This window comes from Caloenas nicobarica, chromosome 5 (assembly GCF_036013445.1).
Source record: "Caloenas nicobarica isolate bCalNic1 chromosome 5, bCalNic1.hap1, whole genome shotgun sequence".
Taxonomy (NCBI): domain Eukaryota; kingdom Metazoa; phylum Chordata; class Aves; order Columbiformes; family Columbidae; genus Caloenas; species Caloenas nicobarica.
In genome coordinates, this window is record NC_088249.1 from 37,781,013 (window position 1) to 37,807,366 (window position 26,354).

General features: G+C 38.3%; 1 protein-coding gene across 5 annotated transcripts in view; it reads left to right on the forward strand.

Annotated features, from left to right (window-relative positions):
• The window catches only part of SIPA1L1 (signal induced proliferation associated 1 like 1), a 223,719-nt gene that overhangs the window by 151,214 nt on the left and 46,151 nt on the right, over positions 1–26,354 (forward strand). For all 5 annotated transcript variants that reach the window (XM_065635160.1, XM_065635164.1, XM_065635161.1 and 2 more), the window contains 5 exons: positions 3,270–3,400; positions 4,039–4,227; positions 12,871–13,045; positions 21,389–21,492; positions 23,972–24,129. In XM_065635160.1, the coding sequence (XP_065491232.1) occupies positions 3,270–3,400; positions 4,039–4,227; positions 12,871–13,045; positions 21,389–21,492; positions 23,972–24,129 (757 nt within the window). The remainder of the gene's footprint in view (positions 1–3,269; positions 3,401–4,038; positions 4,228–12,870; positions 13,046–21,388; positions 21,493–23,971; positions 24,130–26,354) is intronic.

The following is a 26,354-nucleotide window of genomic DNA, read 5'->3' on the forward strand; positions in this document are numbered from 1 at the left end:
TCAACAGGAGTTTAAGTGAAATAATATCAAGCTTGAGAAGTGTTGCTTTCAGTGAGGTTCTTTCTGGGGTGGAGGAAAAAGCTTTCATGTTATTCATGTTTGGCATAAAATTCTTGAATTATAGTTATTAAGTAGCCCTTGTTTTTACAACATAACTCCTAATTAACTACTTTAGGTCAGATATTAAGCTTGAATTTTGCTACTGCTTTTCCTGCTACAGGAGAGAGAAAGTGGTTGGATGCAAGGTAGTTCAGGACGTAGTGGAAAATCAGACAGAGATGCAAGAAACTCGGGGTGGAGGAGGAGAAAGAGAATAAAGATGAAAGAGTGAAGGACCCTGTAGTAAATGTGAACAGAGGAGAGGACAACGTGAATAGAAGAGAGGACTGAGGAGAGGAAGAAACTGCCCAGCATAGAGTCAAGGGAAAGAGGACAAAAGATGTTTCCTATTAGCAGAGAAGTGTGAAATTCTGTAGTCCTTTGTGTGCATTTTTTCTCTAGCTATCTAATTGAAAAAGCTTAATCAGATGATACAAAATTGTATATGTATTTTCACGCAGCTTGAAGCATTCCTCTTGCCAGCCTTCCTAAATATGTTTTCAAGATGTAGAATAATTTCTCCTGAGAAAACTCTCAATTTGAATTGCAGGCTAGACTGGTTACAAGGTACACAAATTTTATCATCTGTGCAGCTGCCACTACAGAAAACTGACATAATTTTGGACCCTTCTAGTATGTATTAATATATCTCTTTTCTGTAAATTTTCTATTTTATAAGCAAAGGTACATCAAGGTTTTTAAGTCACTAAGCAGTTTAGGGTGGAGATGGCTAAGCCTTCTCAGGTTTTGGAAGCTGCATAATATCCTGATAAAAAAGTGATCTAGTGTTCTCTAGTGAACATTCTTCTTCTACTACCCTGTTTCCCAAATAATAAGATGTACCCAAAAAATAAGCCCTAGAATGATTTTTTCCAGGATTTTTGAGGACGCTTGAAATATAAGCCCTACTCCAAAAATAAGCCCCAGTTAGAGTTCATTAAAAAGTCAATTTAAATAGTGTCCAGGCAGCTATACATATAAAAAAGTAAGCATCTTTTGGAGCAAAAATTGTATAAGACTCTGTCTTATTTTCAGGGAAAGAGGGTATGACCATCTCTGCCAATAAACTGTTTGAGATAGAAACATGCTGGAAAAAAGCAAGTTACTTAATGGATGAAGAAGAAAAACTAGGGTTGGCAATAAGATTTCTGGTTTTTTTAAACAACAGATCTCTGTGGCACTTGCAGAGCTGATATCAGTGGAACAATATAAAGATTTAATTAGGCTTATGTGGATGGTCTAATTTATTTGTGATTTCCCCACTCATGACTAATTCAGTCATCCCAAACTTATACCAATATTTACAAGATATTCCACAAGATATTAAAAGAATTTTGAATCTTAATTACCTCTGTGCAGAGCATTGGCTTTTGATGACTTGCAGAGGAACTTGGTGGAAAGCAGGCTTTATAATGCTGTGAGCATGTTTCTTTTATGCCTTGCAAGATCTGAAATGTTAAATGAAAAACATTAAGGAAAGGGTAATAAAATACCAGATACTGGTGAATAGAATAGAGCCCCCAAAGGTTTAAAGGGGTGGACAGCTGTGTGAAGAAGGTGTAATTCTAGGGCACAAGTAAGCTCACAAGGAGAGAGCGCCTATGTGAAGAGCACTTAGTCTGTTGGTGGAAAGTATAGCAAGAACAGTAAGTATAATTTTAAACAGCAATAGAATAAAAAAATGAGACACTCAAATTTTTACGGTCACAAGTGATTATTCATTGGAAAAAAGACTGCCATTTGCTTCAGATGGAATGTATTTCAGTATCTATTTTTGGTATCTTTAAAGATGGAGTTCTTGACAATGATACTATAATGTTTTACACTTTATAGCAGAATAGCTCATATTAAACTGCTCTAAAAGTTCTTGTTGTTTTGATGTTCTGGGGTCTTAAGAATAACAAGTAATCTGTATGTAGTAGTTCAGGCCAATATGGTTATGTTTCCTTTCAGGGCAGTTACATCTTTTTTTCATTCCACTAAAGTTCATGTTTCTTCTTTGAGTTGTTGAATTTTCACGTAGCTCTAACTTTCTATTTTTGTGCATGTATAAATTTATATATGCAGACATGTATCATATGAAAAGTGATCACATAGGACTTACTTTTCTTGTACGGTACTTGACTTCTATTTTTTGACAGTTTTCTTAAACTTTCAGGTATTTATTTAAATTCAGTTCTTGTCACTTGAGATACGTGCAACTTTGTTTATATGTTGCTGCACCTCTGTTGTCAGTCAGGATAGTTCTTAACATCCAGAAGGCTCAATAGGAGAAACATAAACACCAATGTCTTTAAATTGTTGAGCTTTAATTTTTTTAAATGCACTTGTATAACATTCTTTCATGTAAAGCTTGGCTTTACTTGTGTACAGTTAAACAAATATAAAAATCTTTTCAAATAATCTCCTGTTCAGCTAGTGAACAATTTCTCCAGCCCTGTATTCTCCTCTCTGCCACCTTCCCAACTAGGCTAGCTTTAGACTCAACTCTTAGCAATTTAAATTTACTCTTCAGGTTGTTTGACACGTCGCTGTTAAATATTTATGCTAGACACTTTGTTTCTTGTGCTTAATTCCGTTTTTCTATGATATTATGGATTTTTGGTTGGTTTTTGTTTGTGTTTTTTTACTATGCGCAAGTCTACCTCCTTTTTTAGCTTCATCAGTTTTTCCTCTTACACTTGAGTAACTTGTTTGATTTTTTTTTTTTTCCAGTTATTTTTTTCTTTTTCTATTCAAAAATAAGTTACATCCTTTGCTAAGTACAATTGTTTGCCCTCTCATTTTAATAGAATGGTGAGTTTCCTACTTCGGTGCATTTGGTTTCCTTGTTTTTATTTTTAAGGGGGAATAATTAGTTGTACTTATCTAGCTCAATGTGAATGAAACAGCTTTTGATATAAGAGCCAATGTAAGAGGTAAATCCTGTTTTAGGCCTGTTTAAGCAGAGATGCAAAGTTGAATTTCAGCGCTCTTGTATAAAAGGAGTTCATTAAAGAACTGAAGCACAAGAATAAAATCCTAGTACCACTGAAGACCTGCTCTTATTGACTCTAGTGGAGCTGGCAATTCATTTGCAGTATAGCAACTAAGTATGAAAATATAGATGAAATGTAGGAAGGAAAACAGACTTTTATTTGTGTGTTCTATTTTTTTTTTTTTTATGCAAGAACACTGGAACTATTTTGGGGCAGATGAGAACCTGGGTCCAGTAGCTGTGAGTATAAGAAGAGAGAAGCCAGAGGAAATCAAAGAAAATGGACCTCAGTACAACTACCGGATCATATTCAGAACCAGCGAGGTAAGCAGTTCAGGAATGATGGTAAAATAAGCTAGAAGTGAGCAGGCAAAACCAGGTGGTATGGATGGTTTTGTGTGCTTTGCAGCATTGATAATAGGTTTCTGTCGCCTCGACATGTGCGTAATCCAGGAATCTCCTGAGAAAGTTATGCCACATGTTTGTATTACACAGAGCACAAGTGTATCAGTGAGTGAGTAATTCCATAACATCCAATACAGAGGAGACTGTGAAGGTTGTTTTGGTTAAAGCATGAGAAACTTACAGGAGTTCCATTAGCTAGAAGCAAGCAAAGAGGAGGAAAATGGCTTTACTCCACTTCTATATGTGACAGTGGGTAGACCTGAGAAGCATACTCTTATACTTTAAAGTGTTCCACTAGAAATACTACTACTAAGTTTTCCAAGTATTAGTTTCCTGTAAAACTTAATCTGTTGAATCATTTGAAATACACTGGCTGCTCTTAGCTATCAGTGAGTGACATTTTGCAAATCAGTGTTTCCTGCAGCATAAGTTACTTAGTGTCCTCAGTCTCTATTGAGAATTGGAAAAATAGTATGTTTTGCTCCACTGCTATTGCTAATCAACCATTTCTCAGTGGATAGTTCAATACATGAGCTCTTTTTGTTTTGTGTGTGTAGCTTATGACATTAAGAGGCTCTGTGCTGGAAGATGCTATCCCTTCAACTGCAAAGCACTGCACAGCCCGGGGACTTCCCCTGAAAGAAGTCCTGGAGTATGTGGTTCCTGAGCTGAATATCCATTGCCTAAGGCTGGCCTTCAACACTCCAAAAGTCACAGAACAGCTTATGAAACTGGATGAACAAGGGGTAAGTGCAGAGTTACAGAATGAGACAATGTCTTAAACTGTCAAATTACTACCACGAACTGCACAGTTGCCTTTTAGCTTTAAGTGATTAGAGTCAATCTATTAAAATGCCTCATTTAAACTAAAGCTTGTCGTCTGTACAGAGCGTTATGTTTCGTGTCTTTACTCCAAATTATCCGGAATATTTGATATGCATGAAATCAAGTTCATTGCTGTAAGAAGTCTAAAGTTTTGGATTAATGTTATGGCAATTGTCCATTTTAATTTACTTGAAAAGAGACTAACTGTTTTTCAAAGACAGTGGGGAGGAAGGAGTTCTGTTTTGGTTTTCTTGTTCCTATTATAATGACAAGAGAAGTCTCCTGCGTTACTAGATATTTTGTTGTAATATATTGCCACAACCGTTTTCAGGATGCTATCTCTTTTTTCTTTTTTCTTTTTTTTTTTCTTCCTCTGAAACAAAGCACATGGCAAAATATTCTAAGCCTTTTCTTCATACAAGGGGTTTTCAATTAGGCAATAGTCCCCTAGTTTCTTAAAGGTGGACCTGACGCTCATTAGCGATATAGCTTAGACAAAATGAAAGTCCATGAGTAAAGTGAATTTCATTATTAAAAACTTCAGCAGTGACCTTTAACAGCTCCGCGTACTGAGACTGCCTCCTTCTGCTGGTCCTTTTTGCTTCTCATGATCGGCCTTTCCTGCACAGAATTAACATCTACGTTATTATTTCTTCTTGCTGTCAGTCTAACATTGGTGTCATAAAACTGAAGACCTAATCATTATCTGCCCCACAAGGGAGAGAATATAACTATTTTAAACAGGTTTATAAGTGACTATGGTGACTTTGATTCAGTATGCTTTCTTATCTCTTCGCTCTTTAATAATTACTGATATTTTATTTTCTTTACAGCTACTATTGAACACTGAAAGTATCTTTTCATGCGCGCCTAAGATCCCAGAATCAGAGAATGTTAGGGATTGGAAGGGACCTCAAAAGATTATCTAGTCCAATCCCCCCGCCAGAGCAGGAACACCTAGATGAGGTTACACAGGAAGGCGTCCAGGCGGGTTTTGAATGTCTCCAGAGAAGGAGACTCCACAACCTCCCTGGGCAGCCTGTTCCAATGCTCTGTCACCCTCACTGCGAAGAAGTTTCTTCTCATATCTAAGTGGAACCTCCTGTGTTCCAGTTTGTACCCATTGCCCCTTGTCCTATCATAGGTTGTCACCGAGAAGAGCCTGGCTCAATCCTCCTGACACTCACCCTTTACATATATACGAACATGAATGAGGTCACCCCTCAGTCTCCTCTTCTCCAAGCTAAAGAGACCCAGCTCCCTCAGCCTTTCCTCATAAGGGAGATGCTCCACTCCCTTCATCATCTTCATGGCCCTACGCTGGACTCTCTCCGCCAGTTCCCTGTCCTTCTTGAACTGAGGGGCCCAGAACTGGACACAATGTTCCAGATGAGGTCTCACCAGGGCAGAGTAGAGGGGGAGGAGAACCTCTCTCGACCTACTAACCACCCCCCTTCTAATACAGCCCAGGATGCCATTGGCCTTCCTGGCCACAAGGGCACAGTGCTGGCTCGTGGTCATCCTGCTGTCCACGAGGACCCCCAGGTCCCTTTCCCCTACACTGCTCTCTAACAGGTCGTTCCCCAGCTTATACTGGAACCTGGGGTTGTTCCTGCCCAGATGCAAGACTCTGCACTTGCCCTTGTTATATTTCATTAAATTTTTCCTCGCCCAACTCCACAGCCTGTCCAGGTCTCTGGGTGGCAGCACAGCCTTCTGGCGTGTCAGCCACTCCTCCCAGTTTGGTGTCATCAGCAAACTTGCTGACAGTGCGCTCTAGTCCCTCATCCAAGTCGTTGATGAATATATTGAATAGTACTGGTCCCAGTACCGACCCTTGAGGGACTCCACTAGATACAGGCCTCCAACCAGACTCTGCCCCATTGACCACGACTCTCTGGCTTCTTTCCTTCAGCCAGTTCACAGTCCACCTCACTATCCGATCATCCGGTCCACACTTCCTCAGTTTAGCAGCAAGGATGCTGTGGGAGACTGTGTCAAATGCTTTACTGACATCAAGATAGACCACATCCACTGCTTTGCCATCATCTATCCACCTGGTTATGTCCTTATAAAAGGCTATGAGGTTGGTGAAGCACAATTTCCCCTTGGTGAAGCCATGCTGACTGCCCCTAATGACCCTCTTATCCCTGATATGCCTTGAGACTGCGCCAAGGATAAGTTGTTCCATCACCTTTCCAGGGATGGAGGTGAGGCTGACCGGTCTATAGTTACCCGGGTCCTCCTTCTTGCCCTTTTTGAAGACTGGAATAACATTTGCTTTCCTCCAGTCCTCAGGCACCTCTCCTATTTCCCACGTCTTGGCAAAGATGATGGAGAGTGGTCCAGCAATGACTTCAGCCAGCTCCCTCAGCACCCGCGGGTGCATCCCATCTGGACCCATGGATTTATGGATGTCCAGATTGCATAGTTGCTCCCTAACCCAATCCTCATCAACCAAGGCAAACTCCTCCATTGCCCTGCCTTCCTCTGGGGCCTCAGGGGTACGGGGCTGCTCAGGACAGCCTCCGGCAGAGTAGACAGAGACAAAGAAGTCATTCAGTAATTCTGCCTTCTATGTATCTTCTGTCGCCAGGGCACCCACCCCATTCATCAGTGGGCCTACATTGCCTCTGGTGTTAGTTTTATCTGCCATGTATTTGAAAAAGCTCTTTCCTGTTTGTTAGGGGTGTAAGTCAGAGCTCATTGCTGTAGATAAAAAGTTGGATATCTTTGTACTACACAGATCACTTCAGGCTTTACATGCACTGAGGTTCATCTGCCATTCTTCTCCCCAGTTATGTAATACCATAAGGTCCTTTGATAGCTCCCATAGCCAGTCTTCAATACTGTAGAATAATAACTCAGTAATGTTAGTAAATTTAGTTACCTTACTATTGATCACCTCTATCAGGTTGCTAAAGTGTATGTTGAATACTGTATGTCCAAGTTCAGATCCCTGTGTTACTCTGCTGATCTTTTTCTTCAGCTCCTTTTTGTCTTTTAGCTAGTTAGATGTATAAGGGAGTTCCTTTTTCTGTACCCTGGCTATTTAAGGTTTTTAAGACCTTTTGAACAAGCTTTGTTAAATGTCTTTTGGAAATTCAAGTATACTCTGTATCAGCCTATCTCCTGCATCTGCTTGTTGGCTTTGGCAGAGATCAACACTGCAATGAGCCAGCAAACATATAAGCTTGAGGGGAAATCGTTTTACTGTATAGCCCAGGGGTGTCAAACTCATTGACTGTAGGTGGCAACTGTGAGGCTGATGTGGCCCCCGGGGAAAATGAGTTTGACACCCCTGGTATAGCCTGCTAAAAGGAGGACGGAATTTTTAGGTTCCTATGCTGCACAGTATATTCACTTTCACATGATGAGATCCGTAGAAGTTGAAGGCCTGAGTGTTTTCTTTGCATGATTAGACCAGTGATTTCAAATATTCACATACTCAGTGTTTGATTTATTATCTGACCCTTAGCCTAATGTGCCCTTCATTAAGAATAAAGTTTGTCAGGCACCTGAAGACTCAAGGATATCTTTCAATCTCTTTCCAAAGTTTTCTGTTTCAGCAGTGGAGAAAATGGAATTTAATTCATCATGGCTCAGGAGCATTTGGATTCAAGGATCAGTACCTTCCAGATATGCCCATCAAGAACCTGAAATCTCAGTAGTGTTGATGGGAAAATTTTCACCTAAAATCTAGCAGAAAGTTTACTTTAAAAATTAAATTCCAAAATTATTTCTAGTAATTACCTAATTTGAAAAGTAATTTAGCGTAATTTGCTCCAGAATTTGATTATGTCTAAAATTGTGTGAAATTAAATTATCCTTATTTCATTCGCTGTATGTCATTAAGCTCCCAAAAATATGGTGTATAGTATGGTTTTCTGTTACTACTTAAACTTTTGAAAATCATTACAGACAAGTGATAGTTAAAATTGTATTATCTACATCAAAGTATTTTCTTGTTTTGTGGTAATGAAACAGTTTGACACTTCTAACAGAAAAAGATAAGCACACTCTGTACTAATTAGAAGCTGCACTTTTTATCAATTCCAGGCTAACAGAAAAGTTTGGGTAACAGCTGCTCTACTAATTAGGTACACAGAATGTTTATCACTACTTCTTGCAGAGTGTCGAACTGTTTCATTACAGCATGAACCGGTGCCTGTTTGATATAGCAAATAAGATGTTTTGTAAATTTAAGAGTTTAGAATATAAAGTGACCTTAGCCTGACTTAGCCATTAAATTTCACCCAGTAACCCCTTCATTGAGCCAGGTTTGCATGCACCTGTTTTGATTAAGATAGGCTATTTTGGGGTTTTTTTTTTTTTAGATTTGAGTGAGGTTTAAAAGCAGTTGGTTGTTTTCATATTGAAGAATTTGAAGTTCTTTATTTGAATTTATCTGCTTTTGGTTTCCAGACTTCTGATATCTTAAGAGTCGTTTTGGTGTGAGATTTTTTTTCCAGCAAAGGTTTTTGTACACAGTGATTAAATCATCTGTTGGTCTTGTTTATGATAAACTAAACAGATTGCACTTTTCAAGTCTTTCACTGCAACATATTTTCTCTGAATTTCATATCACTTTTATACTTGAGCTCTGTCTCTCCTACTCTTTCAATATCTGGATGTGACATCCGGTGTCAGAATGGGAATGTTATTCTTGCCCCTATTTTGTAATGCCGTTGCATGTTCCTCACTTCAGATTGCTAGAGTCGTGGTAACATCTGCTGTTGTGTACATATGGCCCACATTACTTGTCACCTACTTATTCTTTTATTGCCTTTATTAAAATGCATACATTTGAATGGTTCTGTGTTAGAACGCAATCCAGTCATTCCATAGGACTGCGATACCTTCCTGGCTAATTACCATCTACTAATCTTTGCCTTGAATGCAGAGTTCATGGTAACTGACTTGAGGTTTACTTCCAAATGTGATTTAAAAATTTGAATATCAGGGCAATTACTGATTTATTCCAGTAGAAGTTTATCTTTATGGCAATTTCTCATTCACAGAAATACTGTGAAATGTCATTTGGTTTTTAATATAATTCCATATTTATAAGATAAACTTGCTGACTGGTTAAATCCAAGATATGCTTTCTGCTGTCTTTCACTGGGTACTAGACAAATACTTGAAGTGCATTTTTCCCACATATATAAATATGTAAATACTATTAGATTATTAAAATGAAGCTGCTACTTTGAGTTTTACCACAGCAGAATTCATCCTTCAACTCTTCTTTTTAGCTTTTACTTGGAGGTAATGCACTTCTAAGGACCCTAGAATTATCAACTTCTAAGGACCCTAGAATTATCAGAAGGAGGTATAGTAATGGGGGCTGCATGCTCCGTGACAGATCTGCTTTGTTCGATTCAGAAATACCAGCTTGTGTTGTCCTTATGGAACTTTTTTTTTTTGAAGTTTAGGAAATCTAAGAACACAGCTAGAAGGCATATCCTGCTCTTTGCATAGTCTTAGTTTGGTTTCTTAGGCTGACATTTTCAAAGCAATAAAGGACAGTTATTTGGTTGCTCGTGGATGCTGCAGATCCCACTTCTGTTTCTGCCCTCGAAAATAACTTCCTTCACCCAAAATTGAAGCTTAGATATTCTGGGTGTGCTTGGTGAGAATGGATTTCTTTGTCCTAACTTGTTTAAGTAAAATTGCTACAAGCGATGGTAATTAGCAGTGCAGTAAGGCATTGTGGCCCCATGAAACCTTTCCAGCCATCATATTTCCCTGGGAGTGGACAGAGAGGATATTGAAGCAGCTAATGTTGCCTGAACGGTCCAAGCCAGGACCTGCTGCTGATGATGGGGAAAGATGGCAGCTGTTCTGTCAGGAGTGGCTCTTGCCACCCTTCTTCTCTCCCCTCCTGTCTCCTCTCTGCACCCATGTCAGCAGTGGCTGGTCCAGGTTCTCTGTGACAGCACACAGCCCTGTCGGCGAAGGCGCTGAGTTTGGCAAGCAGCTTGCAGTGAGTGGGATCATGTAGTTCGCTAGCTAAGCTGAGGTCATAGGAGTGTACCTGCAAACCTCATCTAGCTCCTGTCATTCCTGAAAATAATTTAAATCTTAAACAGTCATCATGCAGAATCTGTTACAAAAAATATTTAAAAGTGTGTGCCATTGGTCTGTATCTGGGTTGTTCTGAGCATTGAATACACGGGTTGATTTTTTTTAAGGGAATGGAGACTTGAAAGAAATAATCCTAATAATAAATTGTGATATCAATTTCTGTGTGCTCAATATTTGTTTTACAAATAAATGCCTTTTTTCCAAGTCTTAATACTTTGCCCAAAATATGTAGTCTTAATTCTTGAGGGTTAGTATTTTCAGTTGTCTCTAGTGCTGAAAGAGCATATTACCTTTATAGTTACACAGAAAGCATTTTAAATCGCTAACCCTGAGAGAAAAGGAAATAGGAATGTTACTTCAAGGCACAATTTAATTTTTTTTTTTTCAGCTGCAATTTTGGAAGTTGGCCTGTGAATATTTCTTTCATAGGAAATAGATTGAGATGAGGACAGGCTGAGAGAGTCGTGGTTGTTTAGCCTGGAGAAGAGGATGCTCCAGGGAGACCATATAGCGGCCTTCTAGTGCCTGAAGTACAGGAAAGATGGAGAGGGTGTAGTGATAGGATAGGGGGTAACAGCTTTAAACTGAAAGAGGGTAGATTTAGATTAGACATGGGTAAGAAATTATTCACCATGAGGGTGGTGAGGCACTGGAACAGGCTGCCCAGAGAAGCTGTGGATGCCCCATCCCTGGAAGCGTTCAAGGCCCAGGTTGGATGGGGCTTTGAGTGACCTGGTCTAGTGGAAGATGTCCCTGCCCATGGCAGTGGGCGTAGACTTGGAGGATTTTTAAGGTCCCTTCCAACCCAAATGAGACTGATTCTATGCTGTACTCATATTTTATCATAAGAAATTTGGACATATTTAGAATAAACAAGTCAGGTAGTCGTTGTCTGAGATGATAAAATAAGGGATGTTCTGGAAGGGAAAAAAGAAGCAGCCTAGAACTGTGACTCATTACATATACGTAATTTCTTCAATGGGAATAATCAGGCCAGATTGATCTATACCCTTCTTTTTTCCTTGATTTCCTACTACTAATATTTTATCCTGGTCACCATTCATCTTTGGTAGTAAAAGAAGAATACAGTAAACTTGCCATTTTCAGAGGTTTTTAATTTTAAAATTTAATTTAATTAGAAACAGAGTAGGACCACTTATGAGGGCTTTTAAATTATCTCACTATAAATATAAATTAAAATTAGTGAACTTCAGTGTAATTATGTGGGTCTGTGTCATCCCAGCAAGTTCTCTCAAGACCTGTAATAGGGGCTTGGAGAGAATGTCACAGCATATTCAGATGACTTTGCTTCCAGTGCCCTTGCAAATAACTGTTTTCACTTCCACTGACCTGTAGCCTGTACTTGTAAATCTCATGCCAGTTTCGATAGACTTTCTTGTGATTTTGCTCTGGCAGATCTGCTTTTTTTTTATTTATTTAAAATGGAGCCTCAGCAGAAATTTGTGAGTGAGAGGAAAGACTATTTACCCTGCAATAAGTGTGTGCTTTTACTAGATGAGTTACATGTGTGAACTCCAAGGCTCTCCTTCGCGATCTGCCAGTCAGAGTTCCTGCCTGCGAAACTGGTTTCGGAGTGGCAGTAAATGGCTGTGGGTGCTGCTTTCTTCCCTCTGTAACTTCTGTTTCTGTAGTCCAGACTTAAAGAGCACAGATGTGGTCCTTTGTGTGTGTGCAGGAATTTGGAATTGGTGGGAACAATTTTGCTTTGAAGAATCACAGTTATGGTTGAGTAAAAAATTACTTTGTTCACATGTTCAGTTTCTGCTGTGTGAGGAACATCAAACACCAAATTAGAGGAAAAAATGGAAGTAAAAAGCACAAATATATTTGGAGCTCTGTGCTAGAAAATAGTGTCTTTAAAGTAGCACAAGGACTTCTCAATTTAGCTGTTTTCTTTGTTACTGCATTTTTAAGTCAGAGAAGGCCAACTGAATGGTATGGACTCTTTCAGCATTGCTAACAGGTAAATGCACTAATAGGTGAATAATTTTTATCTTCTCTTTGAAGTGAGGGAATGTTATTTTTGTCACTTATTAGTGAAATAAGCATATGCTGTGCCCTACCTTTCTGTGTGGAAGGTTTAGCATAGGATAACAACCATGGTACCAGCCTAAGAGAGAGAATCAAGTTCCTGGCGTTACTCAGCCAGGGCTTTCTATGTGGCTTGGTGCAAGACATTCACTATTTGCAATCTGCAGTGTTGTCTTCCTGAAAATATGGAGCATTAATGTTGGTTTCACTTCAGAAAGCATTTTGACATCTTTAGTTGAAATATGCCATCATTGAGGCAATTATGGTGAAGACAATGAGTATTTGGAACTAGACCAACATCTTAATTTAGACTGATAATTGTGTATTTTTTCTGTGTGAATTATGAGTCTGTTGAAAAATGTGAATCGTTAAGTTGCTGTATCACTTGGTATGCATATAAGATTTTTATCTTTTTCCCTTTGCAGTTAAGTTACCAACTTAAGGTGGGTATCATGTACTGCAAAGCCGGGCAAAGCACAGAAGAGGAAATGTATAATAATGAATCAGCAGGTCCAGCCTTTGAAGAGTTTCTTCAGCTCTTGGGAGAACGAGTTCGACTCAAGGGATTCGAAAAGTATCGTGCTCAGCTGGATACAAAGAGTAAGGCTTTTTCTTTTCTTTTTTTTTTTTTTTTCCCCCTTAAGTGAACAGAATATGATTGCTAACTGACTTTTACAGAGAGTTGTTAAAAATAACCTCTCTGCTATAAGAAGACAGTTGCTCAATATTAGAAGTGAAAGCAGAGCAAGTATGTAATTTGACCCATGCCCATATGGTCTTTCAACTCTGATAATTATTGGATTTTTGTACTAATTTGGTATGAAATTGTCACTAAAACTGCAACAAGAAACCGGTAATTATGGAACCATTATCAGCATTGCAAGTCCATCATCAGTGTGTTGTCTAAAGAGTAATCAATGCAGTTGGTTTGTCATTTTTTTTTTTTAATGATTTGCTAACAGACTGTCACCAAAAAAGTTTTGAGAACCCATCTATGTAACTCCACCTTGACAAGCTAATCTGTTGTTTTTCTGCTGCGTCTATTGCATGTAGTTTTTCTTCTAGGCAGTTTTGTCTTACTCCTACACTCAAATGTGTTCCTCTACGATTTTTCTTTTGACTTATGGAAATGAAACTGGATTTGGCAATTGTATTATCAGCTTTAACTGTAAAATATATTGCAAAAAAATGCAGTGGAAAGATGATCTCGGGCGACAGTATCTATAAAAGAAATTCCATACTTCTGAAATCAAGCTTGTGAAATACCTGTTTATCATCCAGTGTGTACTATATGCAATTTGTAAATCTCTTTAGAAAAACTCAGAAGGAAATTTTGGCCTGTCTTCATTTTCTTTGAGTATTTGAACAAACCAGTTCCCATGGAAGTCTTTTGCTATTTCCCTCACTTGCAGCAAAGGAAACTAAATAAGGAGTTGATTCATGAAAGCTGAAAAGCATTCATCAAGTTCAGTGCAGCAAAAACTGTGCTCTTGTCATGAGTCTCCTCTGACAAATACAGTAACTTGCTCTGCTTTAATGCTGCACCATTCTACCTTGTGTCCTTGATTCCTTACAGGGATCGTGTTGTCATTTTTTCAGACTGTTCTTGGTCAGCCTAATCATCACTCCTCAGAGGGTTATAAAACTTGCTGTGGTTTTAAATCTAAATTAATACCTGTTTCATACACATTTACCATTGAGCCAGCTTCCTTTTAGTTGCAATACTTATATTTCCTCTATATTTACTCCCTTGGGTGCATTTACACATGGCAGTTGTACCTCCTGTATGCTTTTGTGATATTACCCTTAATAAGCCAAGTTTCACATGGATTTCTCAGCGCTCCCCACCCCTCCCCGCAGTATTACCTGGTAACCTCCTATGTGCTCGTCCAAGTTTGAATTCAGTCTCTTCAATTTTAGTGGCTAGGATTATACACACAATTCCAGATGAGATCCAGGCAGTTTCTTGCTGTAACATTTCCTTGCCTTTATTGGAAATATATTATACAATAATTCTCAGGCTGGGTTTTCCTTTTCCGCAGCTCCCAAAGTCTTATTTTCTCAGTTATAAAAATAAGCTCTGTCAAAAATCACATGTGTATGGAAAACAGAAAAAATATTTGTTATTTCATAGCTTCTGAGTTTATATTGTGACCTCCATGCTGCTTTCCGTAGTTAAAGTAAAATCCTCTCTTCCCTTTCTTCTGCTTTAGTTATTTAAGACATCTGAAAAAGAAAAACCTTTTTTGATGTCAGTCCACACACACTGGTTTCTAGCACATGGAAATGATGTATGATTAAGCGTTGACTCATTTGCTCAGATATACCCATGAAAGCCGTAACAGTGTTTTAAGTACTTGTTTGAAATTTTCTTCTAAACTGCAGGATTTTCCAGTAATGTTTGAGTTCCTTCTTGTTGCTTCTGACTCAGGGAAAGAATTTTGTCAAGTTCTGATTTTATGTACTTTGATTTAGCACCTGTCGAATGGACATGTATGTAAACTTTAAATTGACTGAATCTCTCCAGGTTTTAAGAATTGTCGTCTTGTGATTGAGGTTTTCTACTTGTGGATTTTTCATGTTTCCCAGCTTCATTTTGTGTCTAAAAATACAAAAGTCAAGAGGCTTTACATGAACAGTTCACTGTGATCAGAGAGGAAGGAGGATGCTCGAGTGAAAACTGGTGCTTTCGTGAAGGATTTCATATGTTTTCTTTTAGTCAGGGTTTACAAGCTCACATGCATGGGACCACTTCAGCTAAAACTGCTTAGGAATGCCTAAGTTGTCTGAAATCTTTTGGGTTATCTTTTCTGCAGCCTCATTGAGGAAACACGCAATTAGACAGCATACATGAGTTCTTAACGAGCAGGTTTAGACAGCAGCAAATGTGAACAATGGTGACAAACTTAACACACTTTTGTAATATATCTTGATGGTGCTATGTTTTCTGCCAATATGCAAAGCACAGACTGGAAGTGGCGGAAGAGGTGGTGATATTTTGCCGGCACAACGCTAAGCTCTTTGGATAGCTACATTCAGAAACTGCTATTGCGTATTCTGCATAGGACATTGGGGGAGGGGGGGGGGGAAGGGAAAAAGGGGAAAAAAAAAAAAAAAACAGAGAAAAAAGGCCACCTTGTGGTAGGCAAAATTCTAGAGATGAGAAATGGTCACAAGAGCTGCCTCTCAGGTATAGGGAATATGTGAACAGCAGAATACGGACATGCAATATTTCTTCGATAGTTGCCCTAAGTAATCAATCAGTGTTTTCTGCCTTGGCCCTAACACAGGAAGGCCTGCATAGGAGGAGGTTGTGGTTTTTACCATGACTTAGGTTTACAGGGTTTTGTTGAAACAGCTAGGTCTACAGCTAAGAAACAAGCTGCTCCTTTTCCAGCTCTGTGCTCTTCTGTTGCTAGAGGTCACTGGCATGAAATAGTTTGTACAGTGTCATTACTCAGGAACTTTTCCTGCATAAAAATTCTGATTAATCTCAGCACAGCTGATTGCTAGGATGCTCTTAAAAAACAAATGTCTGTTCATTAACTTGCAAGAAAGGTCAGAGCTACGTAGGCTACTTTGCTAGTTTCTATACCTTTGACAATACTTTGCAACCTATGAAAAGCACGTGTATGATGTAGGACAGGATGAAAGGTTTTCTCAGCATGGAGGGAAGCTGATATGTATATGTACTCTGGAAATTTTCACAAGATATTTGTGATTTGCGCGAATTGGAAAAGTGAAGTTGTTCTAGGAAAGGCAGTTTCAAAACAGTTGTTGTCCTTAGAAATTTTTAGAATTAGGGGCCTAATTGGTAAGTATCTGTAACAGAGCCAGTTTTTAAAAGGTGGAATCTCATGCATCCTATTAACTGAAAGCATATTTAAGTACATTGGATCCTTCAAGGGCTTTAGCTTTGGATCCCTGCCAGTGCCACTGTGGGAAAGAGCTGCTGCTTTTAAAGTTTTATTTGTATATTTCTAGAATTACCAGAGGGGAAGCAGTCTATCTCCTGGCAGCCTGCAGGCTTTGAATAGGAGATAGAGCTTGAAAATATCATCTATCCCACACTTGCTAGAAGTTTATGGGCATCACTTTAAAGTAATAGACATCACAGTAGTCTTTCAAATTATAACTTCAGTCACTTCATTTTCTAGTTGTAATGCATGCTTTATTTCCCTCCTCCTCACTCAGTCTTATTTTTCAATATTTTAAATTGGTGAGTGCGATCAGCTGGATAATGCTGGGCCTGGTAACCTGGTGTGTCTGTCCAGAAGAGCGGTTTGAACAGGAAATGGAGACTGATTGGTGTGAGTTGCAGGAGTTTATGAAGAACGTATTTGATGAGAATATAACCTTAGCTAATAATGATAGTTTTCTGAATTAGATATTTATACTGCATGACTGTTAGTTAAGACATTAAAAGAATATAAAACTAGCACAGAATATATTAAATAGATTGAAAATCTAGGAAATGAATGGGCTTCAAATTGATGTTTTTAATTTAGGGATTGTCAATATACCACAGTGTTTCTGATGAAACAATACAGACCGATTACTGTGCACATCTTAACTTGTACTATTTAACATATTTTCAGCCACATGGAAGTAAGACTAGATTTGTTGTTGGGTCTGAGGCATTCACTGGGAGGCCTATAGTCAAGGTCAGAGGCTCCTGGATTGCTTAAGAAGCAGAAATGGCGATGGGGGCAAGTCCATCTGCATTTCTCTGTGTTTGTGTTACACATATACTTTTGTATGTTACAAAATAAAGGATTCTGTCCTAGGAAATAGTGTCTGAAATCAACTTGGATATTACAGAAGTTGAACATGAGTGCTTGGTGTAATAATTGTATAAAAGAAAGGAGAAGCAGGTTTGACAGGTGCTGAATTTGGGACAAAACTAGGAGAAATCAGAAATAAGGCAAAGCTTTTTAATAGCAATGGTAGATTGAAACAGCATTAAGCTCTGAAACTTCTTGTGCCTTTAGATATGAGCACTGCCGCAGTTTGTAGCAATGGCTGTTCATTCTCCCGCCTCATCAGTATTGTTTATTTTTTGTTTTCCTACAGTTCCTTGCAACATGTTTTCCTTTGAAACACTGAGTTAGATTTTTCTGCTCATGCTGGTTCTTACACAGCTTTCTAGTGCAGAGGTTTTAAAAGCTGCTGTAGAGGTAGGCTGACAAAGTCCTGTGGCTTCAGTGGGATGAATTTATCAGCAGTATGCTGTTGGTGTCAGTCACAGTTTTGAGCACTGTTGGTGCTGGAAGAAAACACATGGGAATCTATTAAGATGGTCCTTGTGAAGATAGCCTAGAAACACTGGAAGGACAGAAGAATAAGGTGGATTTTTAAAGGTGAAAAATCATGGGAGGAAGAGATAAGTCCTCAGCTAAGTAACCAAAGCAGGTAATGGGACAAGACTGAGAAGGCAGCATCAATAGATATGCCATAAACTGATGGCAGGAGTGGATGTCTTCAGTGTAAAAAGGTGCCAATGAAATTTTAGGTCCCTCGGACCTCTATTAAATACAAGGACATAAAAGTCGATTGCAGTGCTGCCTTACAATTCTGACCTTGAAATGATGGATACTGTTCAGTGCACAGTCTTGGATTTTACTGCAATTAAATTTGATTTAAAGCAAACACCGGTAATTATTGTTGTACTTCAGAAAAAGTATTCTGGACTTAGAAATCTGAGTGGTGAGAAAGATGCACGACCTGTAGTGGATGTGGATTTCTCTTTCTAGTTGGATTTTAATAACAGCAATTGAAGCTGTGAAGTACTTGGAAATAATTGGAATCATTAAATGTTTCATTTGGATTGTAGCCTTATTACTTACTTTGCAGAACCAGTGCTGTTCTGAGAGAGAACCCTTTCCTGCCTGAAATGAACTCATTCCAGGAAAGTTGAAAGCTTGGTTTAAATGCATAGGTGTTGTTCTAGCATATTATTTGTCAGTATTACTTTATTCTCTTCTTCTTCCCCCAACCTCTTTTGGGCCCCTTCCACTTTTTTGGGGCCTTCCTTCCCCTGTCGTGTTATCCACTTCCCTTTATCTTAGCACCTGCTTCCCTTTTCCAGTTCTTTGTAATATTTTTGCATGCTCTGTTTGTGAAAGATGGTTGTGGTGGGCTCACCCTGGCCCGCCAAAGCTGCTCTATCACTCCCTCTTCTCAGCTGGACGGGAGAGAGAAAATATAACAAAAGGCTTGTGGGTTGAGATAAGGACAGGGAGAGATCACTCACCAATTACCACCATGGGCAAAACAGACTCAAATTGGGGAAAATTAATTTAATTTATTACCAATCAAATCAGAGTAGGATAATAAGAAATAAAAACTAAATCTTAAGACACCTTCCTCCTATCCCTTCCTTCTTCCTGGGCTTAACTTCAGTCCCAATTTCTCTACCTCCTCCCCCCGAGCAGCGCAGGGTGACACGGAATGGGGGTTGTGGTCAGTTCATCACACGTTGTCTCTGCCACTCCTTCCTCCTCACGGGGAGGACTCCTCGTGCTCTTCCCCTGCTCCAGCATGGGGTCCCTCCCACAGGAGACAGTCCTCCACAAAGTTCTCCACTGTGAGTGCTTCCCATGGGCTGAAGTTCTTCATGAACTTCTCCAGCGTGGGTCCCTTCCATGGGGTGCAGTCCTTCAGGAACAGATTGTTCCAACATGGGTTCCCCTGAGGTCACAAGTCCTGCCAGCAAACCTGCTCCAGCACGGGCTTCCCACAGGGTCACAGCCTCCATGGGCTGCAGGTGGGTCTCTGCCCCACTGTGGACCTCCGTGTGCTGCAGGGGGACAGCCAGCCTCACCCTGGTCTGCACCACAGGCTGCAGAGGAACCTCTGCTCCAGCGCCTGGAGCACCTCCTGCCCTCCTCCTTCACTGGCCTTGCTGTCTGCAGAGTTGGTTCTCTCGCATCTTCTCCTCTTTCCAGATGCTGTTGCACAATCACTTTTCCCCCTTCTTAACTCTGTTACCCCAGAGGCGCTGCCACCATCACAGATGGGCTTGGCCTTGGCCTTGGCCAGCAGCGAGGCCATCTTGGAGCCGGCTGGCGTTGGCTCCGTGGGACATGGGGGACACTTCTTACAGCTCCTCACTGAAACGGTCCATGTAGCCCTCCTGCTACCAAAACCTTGCCATGCAAACCCAATACAATGATGTACAAATGAGCATATTTACAGTTAGACCAAAAAAAAAAAAAGCCGGTAAGGAGTTATGTTGATATTTAGGTGACTTTCAGGTGCATCTGTCTCCTTCAGTGTGCAGATGATAGCAGGTGCTGTGAAGTGAGAGATTAGATGATTCCCGTTCATCTCCTGTGGTGTTGTAATTACCATTAAAAAGAAAATATTTAGCTGTTAGCTAGTTTTTCATAATGGTGATGTTGAGTGCTGGAGTAGAGCTGAAACATGGAGATATTTGTGATAAAATTCTAGGAATCCTTTTTTTCTTGTTTCCATTCTATTCTGTATAGATTATTTGGAAATGCAAAACCTCTATGCAGCTATAATGTGGAAAACTTTCCATTTCATTTTATGGATGATGTTACAGTTTTTCATTTACACCAAAGCTACCTCCATTTTATTATTTTGAATTTGAAAGAAAATGAAAAGTTGTCAAAGGTTATACCAAAGATCTGGGTAAATAAGCTGTATATTTATGGTATTGTAAATGCCTTACAAATCTTAGAACTATTATCTCCTTAGTAACATGATTCCTCTGCTAATAAAAAATGTCAAGGTGTAGTATTTAACAGCTTTTTAAAATACATTGCTATAAATAGTTGGGATTATATCATATAGTAGCATGTTTATATAACTTCAAGTAACCAAGATGCTTTTTTCCATATATAAATCTAGTTATTTTTAAAATTGTTTGAAAGCAGGCTTTTTTGCACTGCAGGCAGCAGTTACATTTAATAGAATAAATTAACTATTTCAGCTTTAAATGTGTTGCTACTTAAATGAATGGAACATTTTTCAAGGTGTCTCCTTTTTTGAGAAAGAAAAAGTTAAAACAAGAAGTTCCCAATTTGTCTCTAATCAAGTGTTGTCTTCAGCCAACACTTTGTAAACTTTAATAATATCCCCTCTTCTTTTTTTCTTTCTAAACTTCATAATCCTAGTTTTTATCATTTTCTCTCCACATGGAAGTCTCTCCATCCATGTATAATTATTTTTGTGGCCTGTTTCTGGATCCCTTCTCTTTCTTCTATAACTTTTAAAATAGGGTGGCCAGAACCCAAAACAGGTGAGAGTACCTTTGGTTAATATACCAGCATCATAATGTCATTGTGAGCTTCTTCCATCATCAGCTGTAAGCATGCTAGCATCCAATTTGTGTTTTTGACTGCTCCTATCCATAAAGCACCTGTTTTAGTCAAGGTTTTATCTGACTTCATTACAGCTAATTTAGAGTCCTGATATTTTTGTTTAAAAAGCCATTCTGTTCATTCATGTATTGTGGGTTATATGTCCATTGATACTGAATTGTGCATGAGATCATGGCATTCATTCACAGTATCTGTCTCCTTTCCTTTCTGAAGGCCTTTTCATATTCCTTAGAGTTCCATTTCATTCTGATTAGCCTGAGATAACTGAGCAGTGGCTGAAAAAGTATTTCAGACTTCGTTATCTCTTTTCATGCTTACGTAGGCTCTCTTCAGGGTTATATAGTATAAATTCCCTATTCTTAACAAGTTCTTCCTTGGGGAAAGTATGTGAAATTATATGTGCCATCTCTGTGTCATTTACTTTGGCAGGTGAATAAACTCTGGGTAAGTTTTTACTTGCTGACTTTTCAGCTAGAGTCAAGGATGAATAGGAATTCTTGTCTTTCCTGATGATTTTCTTTGATAATAATGAAACTTTGTTTTTAAACACTTTTTAAAAATAATTCTTGTATTTTCTCTTTTTCTTTCACCGAAGCTGATTCAACGGGTACTCACTCTCTGTACACAACATACAAGGACTACGAAATCATGTTCCACGTTTCTACTATGTTACCATATACTCCAAACAACAAGCAACAGGTAGGATAGACCATGCCTATTTAGAATTAATTTTTCCTCCGTCTCCAAAGTAGCTGAACTATTGAATATTTATGACAACTCTAATTTGGTACTAGCAAAGAAAACACTTAAAGAATCAAAAGTAAAACTGACCATCTCTGTGTCAAAGCAGATCATTGTACGTACATCATAGGTGGATTTTTCTCCATAGGACCGTTTCTATTTAATTATGCATGATTTACTGAAAGTTTGTAAATATTATTCCATGTCAGTAGCACATCTGTGTTACATAAATAAGAGTTCAAATATTAAGTCAAAAGGACTGGTGTACTTCAGATGATTTTCAACCTTCTGCAGCAGAGTCCATTGCACATTCCGCAGGTTGTAATTTGCACAGAATCAGAGGTGACGGATAGGTGGTCCAGCACACTACACAAGACGACATGACAAAATCCTTCTTGTTGTTTTATTTTTGTTATTATACTGAGCAGATATGTAGGCTGACCTGCTTTGTTACTCTGAAGAACCTGGTCTTGTTAAATACCAGGCCATCTTGTTGTGTATGATGTGTATGCATTTTAGTCTACAAATGATGTTCTTTTGTGTTTCTCAAAATAAAACAGAAATTTACTTTAACAATTAAAGATAACACAATGTTCCTTTTAGTTTGCTTTTGTACACTAAATGTTGTACTACTAGGTTGGTACAAAAGTAATTGTGATTTTGGACCATGAATTTTAAATTGTTATAACTAGGCTCAAACACATCTTTATTAGTCAAAATAGGAACCATTACAATCAACACATTTGCCAACGAGAATTAAGTTTGATTCCTGTAGCATAAAAATCTGTGCTTTGGGATTTGACGAACTCTTGGAAAGCATTTTCTGGATCCTGCTTGTTGTGGAAGGGGATTTCTCTGCAAAAAGTTGTTGAGATGCTTGAAGAAGTGGTAGTCAGTTGGCAAGAGGTCAGGTGAATGTGGCAGATGAATGAATTGGGCTACAAAGTTTTACCTCAAGTTTTGAAGTGCTGGTTGTGCGATATGCAGTTGGGTGCTGTTGTGGAGAAGAATTGGGCCATTTCTGTTGACCAATGCCGCCTGCAGGCATTGCAGTTTTTGATGCATCTCATCGATTTGCCGAGCATCCTTCTCAGATGGAATGGTTTTGCTGGGATTCAGAAAGCTATAGTGGATCAGACCGGCAGCAGACCACCAAACAGTGACCATGACCTTTTTTGATGGAAGTTTGGCTTTGAGAAGTGCTTTGAAGGTTCTTCTCGGTCCAGCCACTGAGCTGGTCATCACCAGTTGTTGTATACAGCCCACTCTTCGTCACACATCACAATCCGATTGAGAAATGGTTCATTTTGGTTGCGTGGAAGACAACGACACTTCAAAATGATTTTTTGAATTTTTGGTCAGCTCATGAGGCACCCACTTACCGAGCTTTTTCACCTTTCTAATTTGCTTCCAATGCTGAATGACCGTAGAACAGTCAACATTGAGTTCTTTGGCAACTTCTCGTGTAGTTGTAAGAGGATCAGCTTCGATGATTGATCTCAGTTGGTCATTGTCAACTTGCAATGGTCGGCCACTATGCTCCTCATCTTTAAGGCTCTCGTCTTCTTTGTGGAACTTCTTGAACCACCACTGCGCTGTACATTCATTAGTAGTTCCTGGGCAAATGTGTTGTTGATGTTGCAAGTTGTCTTTGCTGCTACATGACCCATTTTGAACTCATAAGAAAATAGGTCGAAATTGCTTTTTGTCTAACATCATTTCCATAGTCTAAAATAAATATACAAGTAATAAGTCAGTAGCAAAAAAAACCCCACAACCAACCAAACAAAAACCACAAACAAACAAACCAAACCACAACCAACCAACCAAAGCAAGAAAAGTGCGTTAAAATTATGTATGACATAACTACCTTTATTTAAGAATGTATTCCAATATCAAATGGCAAACTTCAACAATGCAAAAACCACAATTCCTTTTGTACCAACCTAATACTTTGTAGTTTACCTTTTTCCTTCACTGTTGTCTTGGATTTACTGAAAGAAGCCTATCAGAAAATTATTATAGAGTGTGTTAAGGACAATTACAGCTATTTTTCAACTTGAAATAGAACCTAGTTCTGGCTTGTAAAAATATGTGAAGTGAGGAATGTTTTCCAGCCTCCAGTTTACTCTGATACTAGCAGGTTTTTATTGTTTTTCCTCTCTGTTTAGCTCAAAATTTTCCCTAACAAGATCTTCTGTTTGTTACACGTAGAAATGAAATTGTTACAAAAATGAAAATGCCCATGCCTGAATTTTTTTAGATGAATAATTAACATTCTAGTACTTGTCTTATAAAACTGTTTAAGTTTTCAGCTTGAAGTATCGTTTGGAATAAAAAAATGAACAATAATAATTTATAATAATAAGAAATAAGTAATCTAAAATTGTGAAAAGACTGTTTTAACCTCTACAACTTTTTTTTTTTTTTGTTAAAGCTTCTGAGAAAACGACACATTGGAAATGATATTGTGACAATAGTTTTCCAGGAGCCTGGGGCACAACCATTCAGCCCAAAGAACATCCGATCCCACTTCCAGCACGTCTTTGTCATTGTAAGAGTGCACAGTCCCTGCACTGACAGCGTTTGTTACAGGTAGTTATCACTAGTTTCACTGAGAACATGGAATTGGGGTGCAAAAGGAGGTGTTGTTCCTCTTCTGAATTCTCAGTAGGGAAGCATAATGAAAGATTGAGGGTCAAGGAGATTTTTGGTCCTGCGAATGTAGAACACTTCTTTTTAAAATGTAAATAGACACACGAGAGTATGTAAAGGAAACACAGTGAGGAAATCAGTGCTGTCAGTATGTCTCTACATACAGGCATGTGCACACACACGTGTATATAATTAAGCATTTGGGAATGATTTTTTAAATTCTGTTCTCACTACTTTTTTATTCTCTTCATTAAGAGTACGCTAGAAGAGTGTGTGTATTTTGATTCTTACAAATTCACTTTTTCTTTGGACAATTTGGGCATCTGAGCTTATGTTCCATTTTCAGTCCAACTAAGAAATTCCAGAGCACTGTGTAGCAAAAATATCTTCGTGTGACCTTAAAGTCAATATGATTTAAATAGAAAATGGTAATTTCAAGTAACATATAACAAAGAATTACAAGATGACACTCCTATTTGGCATAAATTTTTAACCAAACTGAAAGTATGTAGAAAAAAATGTTTGAGTTACTCTTCTTTTTACATTCAATGAAACTTTTTACCTTTGTTATATCTCGAACTCTTAATGTATTTTTATTTTTAAATGTTGACTCATCTCAGCAAGCTTTTCTAAAGCTTCATTTAAAATACAAAGTGTCAAAGTAATGGATTTAAAGTAGTTATCTTGAAATGAGGTAAATGTAGAATTAAGTTGTCTTCACTGAAATACAAATATTCACTTAAAGTGTTTTATTCAGTCAAGTGCTTATTCAGAGGAAGCACTAAGACTGCAGTGTTGGAGTATTCGTGTTTTTCAAGTAAGTATAGTAAGGCTTAAGAGTTTTTCCCTCGTAAGTTTTTGAATAAGCTCACACAGCACTTCCGAACTGATGCTGAACTTTGTATGTGTATCAAACTCTCCTGGAGTAGGCACGTTCATGTTGGTACTCATTTTAAGGTAGCTTGCTGACAAATTCTGCTGCTGCATAATTTATGTGGACATAGCTTGTTCTTAAACTTTTAGACATAAGTTTCATCTCTTATTCTGTACAGAAACTGATTTCGAAATGAAGGTAAAATAGGAAATACATCCACAAGGGCTACAGATGCTTTTTTTTTTCCTTTTGAATTGGGTGTTGCAAACACAGAGAAATACCTGCTTTTGGTTATTATTTTAAATAATATGACTGTATATTTTCCATTTCTTTCTTTTGAAAGGCATCGGAAAGATTTATGCTTGTTATACAATAATAATTTTAAATATCTCAGCATTCTATTTCTGGCCTTCAGACTTCTGAATCGCTTTCATTTTTCAAATGTTCACAACTACAATGGCTGGAACCTTACCGGTTACTGTTGGTGAATAAAATTTGAGAATTTTGGCTCTGCTGATAATACAGGTTTAAATTTTAATGGGAGAGCAGGGAGCAGGTAGGAAAAAAAATTGTGGGAGTGTCAGTGTTCATTTTGATAGAGGAGACCACCAGAGCTTTGTATGTTCTGTGTACTGTCTTTAAGATTAAAATACTTTACTTTTTTGTCTTCTCAGCATGAACACTTGATTTAAATTTACAAAGTTCCATTATGAAAAGTTTTTTTAGGAAACTTTTGAAATTAAGTTTAAGCTCTTTTCACTGAATTATTTGGAACAGTTTCATAGATTCATAATTCTAGACAAAACAGGAAGCCATATAGCATAAAAATGTACTGGAATTTATATTAAAAACTGTGTTAAAGGAAAAAAATAAAACACAATCTTGGCCAGTGACTCTCCCTCCCAACTAAGATAATATTTCAAAAGTCTGGTTTCTGTTGGCATTGTTCACTTTTTAAAACTTCTCTAGCATATGTTAAAAATTAAATTGTTATCGCCGTGATTCATGATACTGTAAACTTAATCATCAAACAAAATATGACCAGCCCCTTTTCATTACGTCCAGTAATTGTCTTTAGCACTTAGGCTTCTATCTCTTAATAACAGACCCTTTAGGACCACTGAAGATGATCAAGAGTCAGATGGTTGCATCATGAGCACCTCCTGTTCCGTAGTTTGATATACTGGGATACATTTGAAGGATATATGACAGTCAATGACAACTTTCAATATCAGTTGCCAGAAAATAGAATTTTTAAAAAAAAAAAAACAACACCCAAACCGGAAGATAT